Source organism: Vulpes lagopus, chromosome 21 (assembly GCF_018345385.1).
Source record: "Vulpes lagopus strain Blue_001 chromosome 21, ASM1834538v1, whole genome shotgun sequence".
Lineage (NCBI taxonomy): Eukaryota > Metazoa > Chordata > Mammalia > Carnivora > Canidae > Vulpes > Vulpes lagopus.
In genome coordinates this window covers 32,453,059-32,461,720 of record NC_054844.1, presented here as the reverse complement: position 1 = coordinate 32,461,720, position 8,662 = coordinate 32,453,059, and the positions used below count along the sequence as shown (strand labels likewise).

Genomic DNA, 8,662 nt, shown 5'->3' with positions numbered 1-8,662 from the left:
AAGGCTAGGTTATGATTTGAGACTTTTCTTACTTCTTGAGGTAGGTCTGTACTGCAATATACCTCCCTCTTAGGACCATCTTTGCTGTATCCCAAAGGTTTGGGGCTGTTGTGCTTTCATTTTCATTTGCTCCCATGTACTTTTTATTTGATTCTTCTTTAAATTCCTTGACTAACCCATTCATTCTTTAGTAGTATATTCTTTAACCTCCATGTATTTGAGGTGTTTCCAAATTTTCTCTTGTGTTTGACTTCCAGTTTCATAGCATTGTGACCTGAAAATATGCATGGTATGATCCTGATCTTTTTGTACTTGTTGAGGATCTATTTGTCACCCAGTATGTGATCTATTCTGGAAAATGATCTATATGCCCTTGAAAAAAATTGTGTTCTGCTGCTTTAAAATGAAATGTTCTGAATATATCTGTCAAGTCCCTTTGATCCAGTATGTCATTCAAAGCCAGTATTTCCTTGTTGATTTTCTGCTTTGATGATCTATCCACTGCTCTAAGTGGAGTGTTAAAGTCCCCTACTATTATTGTATAATCATCATCAATGAATTTCCTTGTTTATTATTAATTTATATATTTGGGTGCTCCCAAGTTGAGTGCATAAATATTTACAATAGTTAGATCTTCTTGATGGATAGACCCTTAATTTTGATAAAGTGCCCTTCTTCATGTACAGTCTGTACAGTCTTTGTTTTAGAATCTAGTTTGTCTGATACAAGTATGGCTACTCCAGCTGTCTTCTGACATCCATTAGTATGATACATAGTTCTCCATTCCTTCACTTTCAATATGCAAATGTCTATAAGCCTAATATGAGTGTCTTGTAGGCAGCATATAGATGGGTCTTGTTTTTTCTATCCATTCTGATGCCCTGTGTCTTTGTTACCTGTAGAGTTGGTGTTTCTGGTGATGTTCTCTGGTTCTTTCTAGGCTTTGTTACTTTTGTTTGTTTTTTTCCTCCACTCGAAGTTGTTTTCAGCTATAACTTGTTCAAATAAACCTTTTACCCTCTTATCTCTCTCTTCATCTCCTAAGGCGCCTATGATATGAATCTTACTGTGTTTTACTAAGTGGCTGAGTTCTCTAAGTCTACCTTCATGGCCCATTACCTTTCTTTCCCTCTTTTTGGCTTTATTATTTTCCATAATTTCATCTTCTATATTACTGATTAGCCGCTCTGTTTCAACCAGCCTAATTTTTATGGCCTCCATTTGTGTTTGCATCTCAGTGATAGCATTTTTAGGTTTGGCCTTATTAGATTTTAGTTCTTTTACCTCTGCATTAAAGGATTCTGTAGTGTCTTCTATGCTATTTTCAAGCTCAGCTAGTATCCTTATAATCCTTATTTTAAATTCTAGTTCAGACTTCTTACTTAATCTTATTGATTAAATCCCTGGCTGAGAGTTCTATCTTGTTTTATTGCTTTGGGGGTGAATTCCTCTGTCTCATAATTTTGTCCAGAAAAGAAAAAAGGAGAAAAAAAAAAAAGAACAACAAAAGCAAACAAACAAATCACATGACAGCAAAGCAAAAAACAACAAAAAAGAACAGAACAAATACAAAAAAAAAAAAAAAAACAAGAAAAACACAAAACAAGAAAACCAAAACAACAACAAACAAAAAACAAAAAAACAACTAGATCCTGGGTGTGTTTTGGTCGGTTTATTAAAAGAATCTGATCCCGGGGGCAGGCCCGGTGGTGCAGCGGTTTAGCGCCTCTTGCAGCCTGGGGTGTGATCCTGGAGACCCAGGATCCAGTTCCGCATCAAGCTCCCTTGCATGGAGCCTGCTTCTCCCTCTGCCTGTGTCTCTGCCTCTCTCTCTCTCTCTCAAAAAAAGAATCTGATCCCAAAACAAAAAATTAAACTAAATTACAATGAAAGTATACAAAAAATAAAAATATATATGTAAAGTATATATATGATTTTTAAAATAATAATTAAAAAATTTTCAAAGGAATTGGAAAATGTAAGAAAATAAATGAAAAAATAATAAAAATAAAAAATAATAAAAGTAAAGAGGAGGCTTGATCCTATTTCTCTTTGAGCTTAAGACTTTGCAGCCTTCTATGATCAATAAGCTTGGTGGGAGCAGGCTGCGCAGGTCTTCTGGGGGAGGGGCCTGCTGCGCAGATTCTCTGGTTTCAGTGGAAATGCCCAGTGGGGCGGGGCTTAGTGTGCACAGTCTGGCTTCCACCAGGTGGCACTGTTTCTTGCTTTCAGCCCTGATGAGTGGAGTGAAAACGGCTGAACCCTGCTCTCTAGCCTCAGAGCTCAAAGTTCGCACCCCCCTCCTCTGCAGTTGAGCCCCCACAACAAAGCAATCAGCCTATTTGTCTCACTGGTTTCCATCGGGACCCTGCATTTACCCTGAGTCTCAGCCTTTTGGAGTTTCAAAACTCTAAATTTCAGGGATGGTCACAGTGCAGACCCACACTGTTCCTCCAGGGATCTCCCTGTGTTTGCTGGCTTGTCCCAGGAAGGTGGTCCCACAACCACACAGCAGTTTGCAGTTTATAGCAGAAAGCCTGCACCAAGACCTGCTGTTCTCTGCCAGCTTTCTGGCTCCTATGCCTGGGAGCAGTGCAACACCTTGGCACCACCCATTCTTCCTGTATCCTAAGAGATCCTCAGACCACCCTGTCACTTCTGTGATTCTGCCCCTTTTTGCCACCTGAGCACCTTTAATCCAGGCACATCCCCCAGAGCAGTGAATTTAAAGTTCAGATTTTGTGCTCCTGCTGCTTCTAATACTGCTTACCTCTGTAAGCAGGCTCCCTCCCCACCACTGCATCCGCAGCTAGGTCTCCCCTCAGTGAACTCCCACACTTCCCAGCTTCCAAAAGGTGGTCGCTTTTCTACTTGTAGACTTGTGGGTTTTGTTCTCTCAGACCTCCAATCGATCTCTTAGATGTTCAGAATGATTTGATACCTATTTAACTTAGAGGGAGAATACAAGGTCAGGGTGCTCCTACTCCTCCACCATCTTAACTCCTTCCCCTTAGTGATTCAACACATCCCTAAAACATCTAGTGCTCATCACAAGTGTACTCTTTAATTCCCATCACCTCTTTTACCCATCCTCACTGCCTACCTCCCCCAACTCCTTAACCACCAGTTTGTTCTCTATAGTTCAGGAGTCCATTTCTTGGGTTGCCTCTTTTTTTGCCGCATATGATCTTTTTTTTTTCTTTTGTCCCAGAATACTTCTAGCATAGCATTTATCACTCGGGTTTGTATTTTCAGAAATAAATGAGGTTAATAATAACCTCTCAGTGGTCTTCAGATTAGTAAATGTGGTGAAGCCCCAGTCATAGTGAGATATATAAAGTCTGGTTTCCCAGGCTCTATTGCCATGGGACAATGGAATCTCTGGAGACTGAACAGATTCTCCCCGCCAAGACTTAGATGCTAATACCAGCATCCCTCTCCCCACACTTTATCTTAGCCTGAAACTCTCCCAAACAGGGACTTCCCAGTGAGCCTGGAAACCAAGGGAAGGGAGAGGATAGCACAATGGGAGAGCCATGTTCCTGCTCACCACTCACAGTGCATTCAGACTGCAGGCCTGGCTCCCAACTAAAAGTGAAGGTGCTAAGAACACTCCAAATACCTTGAGTAATTGTAAGAACCAATACCTATGTATTTCTAAACAGTCAGATTCTGAATTATTATTAGAAACAATGGCAAAAAAAAGAAAGAAAGAAAGAAAGAAAGAAAGAAAGAAAGAAAGAAAGAAAAAAAGAAAGAAAGAAAGAAACAATGGCACCAAGGCTGGGAAACTGGCCAGACAACGAATGAGAATTTCAATTTCTCCTGAGTTGGCACAGTTTAAGATTTTACTTATATTGCTGATGAGTGTCCATGAAACATAAAAGTATTGCTAGGTGTTAATCTATCTGCAGTGATAGATTACATAAAGATGCAAAGTCCCAAGGGTTTTAGACGTATCTACTTTTGGTATTTTCAATTTAGGAAAATTCTCAAAAAAAATTTTTTACTACTTTTTGCTGTGTTTCATAAATTTATATCACAATCTTGATGAAAAATAAGATGAATTTTACTTAAAGTAGTTCACACATAATCCATAGTGCTTGCCAAAATTATATTTGAGGGGCTCTCTTTTTACATTTAAACTTCCTCCCAAAATATTTTCTATGAAGATAAACTCTTATGCTTTTATAATGATTAGTAGCTTCTTTAGTAGCTTCTTTGGGGTTCTAACCAGGCAAAACTTAAAATGACTGTCAATTTTTGTATTAATTGCACTAAAGTCATTCTTTTTTCAACACTCAAAACTGAACAATCCTACTTAATTTTTATGAGAACTTAAAAAATGAAACATATCAGGCCTGTCAGGTTTTATCCTGGGATCCTGGAAACTACGTGTACTATAGAAAACTGGATAAATCCTCAGGAGAAAACTTTAGTTAGCATTTTCTATATGCCCATACAATGTATTCATATAAAATTTCATATTAAGCAGATTATAGACCTATATATGAAAAATAAAACATTATCACAAAGTTTTAAAATTCTTAAACATGCTTTAAAAATGTTTATTGTTCCATTTAAATATGATTTTCATTTACATATTTCTTCATAATTATCTTTGTAAAAAATTGCAATAAATACAAAGAGAGAAATATCATAGGAACAAATTCCTTCATTATTTTTAAAATCATCCTATAATACAACATAAGTCAGTTCTGAGAATATTAAATGGACTATTTATCCTATCATAGGAAATTGTTTGAAATCATGAATATTGGCCAGGGCCAATTGATTTACTAGAAATGTTTTTCCTTAAAACAGAAATGACACTCTCAATTTGTTCTGTAGATACTTGGCCCTGATATTCGTACTGTGGCCAGATATTTAAACAATTTAGGTATAACTCAGGAGACTAGGTTAGCAAGTATTTTCACCCATCATAGCCTGAAGCTCCTCTCTTCCTCATCAAACTAAAGTGTTACAAACTTGCATGCATAGTCTTGATGGGAGTTGTGGAATTCTGTTAATTCTGGAAATTTTTTTTTTCCTGAGTGATGCAGGATTTGCAGAGTCATAAATTTAGGAAGAAGATAGGTAGAAGCATCAGAGCAGAGATTAGGAACAAGTAACCAGCTATCTAGTTTAACACTGAAAATCCAAATTAAACATTAAAAATATCACTTCAAGACTGAACATTGTATCTACACCAATTATACAAATCTCCGGGTATCCACATTCAAAGATAGAACTGTAAAACAGGAAAAGAGAAAGTAACTGTGTCTTTTCTGGATATGAGAAAAATATATTTCATTTTCTCATTAGCACTTTTCATGACATTTTCTTTCAGATTGAAGGAAGCTGCAATAGATGCATTGTTTGAATCAGCAACAAAGAGAATGCACATCCCAATGATGGGCTTTATTAGTGATAATTCATTGACTGTTTACAAGCATATATGATAGTTGCATTTAAAAGCAATCTAAGAAGGAATGTATTACACATGAAACAGTCCTAATATGTTTATTCTACTTTGCAAAATACATAGAAAGTAATCAAACAACATTTTTGTTTAAGTGCAGAATTTTAAATAATGTTTACCTTCCTTTAACAACAAAATTAATCACTTTGTAAATTTTAGTATGAGTCCTGCAATTATGTACTTTTTAGATTTCCTTTCGTTACTTAATCCAAAAAATTAATTAGGATGCATAGGAAATAAAATGTTATGTTTTAAATAGTTCTTTAAAACATATTTCCACTGATAATTATTTTACACATATTTATATTTAAAATAAAATATATAAACATTCCTTCATATACACAAGCTATTTCAAAAAGTGGAAGTACCCTTTACATATGTAAACATTTTTAAAGAAATATTTACAATAGAATAATTTTCCCATCCAAAGATGAAGATCTTCAATATCTCTCTTATTCAACCGATATTCTTCTCATTTTTTCAGCTAATTCTTTTCTCACTTCAATATGTTTTTCTAAATTTTGCACTTCATGTGGAAGATTGATGTCCCAAACAGACAAACAAGATTGTATCTCTACAAAACAAAATAATGAAACCATGTTTCAAAGATTCGGCATAAGACATTTTTATTTTATTTCAATTTTGTTCATTTATATTTGTCTTTTACAAACATATACATAAGTACAGCTAAAAATAACCTACAGCAATTTATGCTGTCATTTATATGAAACTCCATCTAGAAAATATTTAAAATATATTTTAAGAAATATATACAGAAACTACTACATTTCAAAAAGAGTATAGACCTTTAATAACCTAATATTTCATTTTCTAAAAGAAATCATGTTATAAAATCCTGTTCAAAATCAGACCTCATATGGATATTGGTAAGTTGTAAGGAAAAAATATCCACATTTAGCTTAACTTTGGGCTAGTTCTCATTTTATAGTGATTGATACTTCCACTTCATTTCAAAAAATAAACAACACTGCTAAATCACTGAAGCTTAGTTTTGAAGATTTATGTTTAAATTATTTACACTATAAAGAAGCTACCAATTAAAACTGCTTGAAGTATTATAGCATATGTTATATTTATTATAAATGTATAAAGCATATAACATGTTATAATCATCAATGTCATTGTACTGTGTTTAGAATACAGTTTAGTATCTTATTAAACATTACCTTTTTGGGGTTGTGTACCTTCAGTATTTTTCCGGATATACCCCAAAACCAGCATGACATTTTTAAGGCTTCCTTTAAAAAAATATGAGTCTTTTGTTAAAACAACATAATAAGTTGGACTTTAAAAAGTCCATGGGACTTACTTTATAATTCTACTTTTTAGGAGATACTTCAATTACATTGAATAAAAACTCTCCATGACCAGCAATTATTTAATGTTAGAAAATTTGTGATCTACTCCTTGATATAATCTCTATTAATTATGTTAATCTGATAAAACAATTTAACCTGTAAGAAATGGGTTTAATATTTATACACAGAAAGTTATAATATTAAATGAGATCATATGCATGAAGGTGCTTTGGCACTAGTCAAATGTGAACCATTTGAATAAAAACTGCATGGATGTATATACTGATAGTCTGTCACAGAACCATACTTTCTTCTCAACTCATTCACTAATTTATTCAACAAACATTTGCCAAAAGTTTTCTTTTTCTTTTCTTTTCTTTTTTTTTTATTTATTTATGATAGTCAAAGAGAGAGAGAGAGAGGCAGAGACATAGGCAGAGGGAGAAGCAGGCTCCATGCACTGGGAGTCTGATGTGGGATTCGATCCCAGGTCTCCAGGATCTCACACTGGGCCAAAGACAGGCACCAAACCACTGCACCACCCAGGGATCACTGCCAAAAGCTTTCTATAGAGGACGCCCTAGATAGGCCCTAGCAATGAAAGGGTCAACAAACACATGCAGACTTACCCACATGCAGTTTATATTCTAGTGAGGAGATTGACATTAATGAAAAAAATCCATGACTAGGATCAATGCTACACAAGAGAGATGTAATAAAAGCCCCAAAGAGGGAAGATTGACCTCATCAGTGTTAACTTCTCAGAGGTTTTGATACATGAACTACTGTTTCAAAGAATGAGTTAACTTAGTCTATCTTCTTGTCTTACTTAATTACATTACCTTACGTTAAATCAGCAAAGAATGAAACAGCACGTGAAAAACCTTGAGGCAGCATGAAGCATGGCATGTCAGAGGGACTGAACAATATTCTAGATCAGAAAGCGCTGGGAGTAGTGTGGAAACTGACAGAAGCTACAAAGGCAGGTGAAGGCTGCTGCACTTGTAGATAATGTTTAAATTTATCTTTATTTTAAAAAATCAATTAAACCCACTGAAATCCCACATAATGTCAGTAATGAAAAACCACTTGGGTCCCGAAGTACATACTAATTAAATTAGAGGTTGGAACAACCTTGGTAGAATAAAACTAGAGAGACAACTCACTAGAGACCTACGGCTCTGCGTGTGTGGATATATATCCTGATAGTGAACCAACCACTCACAGCATCTTTTTTTTTTTTTCCACTCACAGCATCTAATCTAACCTTTGTGCAATTCCAATATCCATTCATAAAAAATGGGTGATTACTCAGCCATCAGAAACGACAAATACCCACCATTTGCTTTGACATGAATGGAACTGGAAGGTATTATGCTGAGTGAAGTAAGTCAGTCGGAGAAGGACAAACATTATATGGTCTCATTCATTTGGGGAATATAAAAATTAATGAAAGGGAATAGAAGGAAAGGAGAGAAAATGAGTGAAAATATCAGTGAGGGTGACAAAACATGAGAGACACCTAACTCTGGGAAATGAACAAGGAGTAGTGGAAAGGGAGGTGGGCAGGGGGGTTGGGGTGACTGGGTGATGGGCACTGAGGGGGGCACTTGGTGGGAGGAGCACTGGGTGTTATGCCATATGTTGGCAAATTGAACTCCAATAAAAAAAATGGGTGAGAGTAAGGAGAAACACCTGTCACTCCTAAAACATTCCTGTAAAAGGAATTTACTATTTTTTTCACTTTTCAAACACATTATGACTCACTTGCTAAAGTTACATGAACTCTAGTTTTGCAGAACTTAATTCCCTTATGTTATTTTCATGATCAACTTTGTATATATGCTAATACTATTCTCTA

At 35.4% G+C, this 8,662-nt stretch overlaps 1 protein-coding gene across 2 annotated transcripts in view; it reads right to left on the bottom strand.

Annotated features, from left to right (window-relative positions):
- Positions 1–5,402: 5,402 nt before the first annotated feature.
- LRRK2 (leucine rich repeat kinase 2) overlaps positions 5,403–8,662 on the bottom strand; it is a 143,856-nt gene continuing 140,596 nt past the window's right edge. For both annotated transcript variants that reach the window (XM_041736739.1, XM_041736738.1), the window contains 2 exons: positions 6,670–6,741; positions 5,403–6,056 (listed from right to left, as the gene is read on the bottom strand). In XM_041736739.1, coding sequence (XP_041592673.1) covers positions 5,935–6,056; positions 6,670–6,741 — 194 coding nt within the window. In that variant the 3' untranslated portion in view covers positions 5,403–5,934. The remainder of the gene's footprint in view (positions 6,057–6,669; positions 6,742–8,662) is intronic.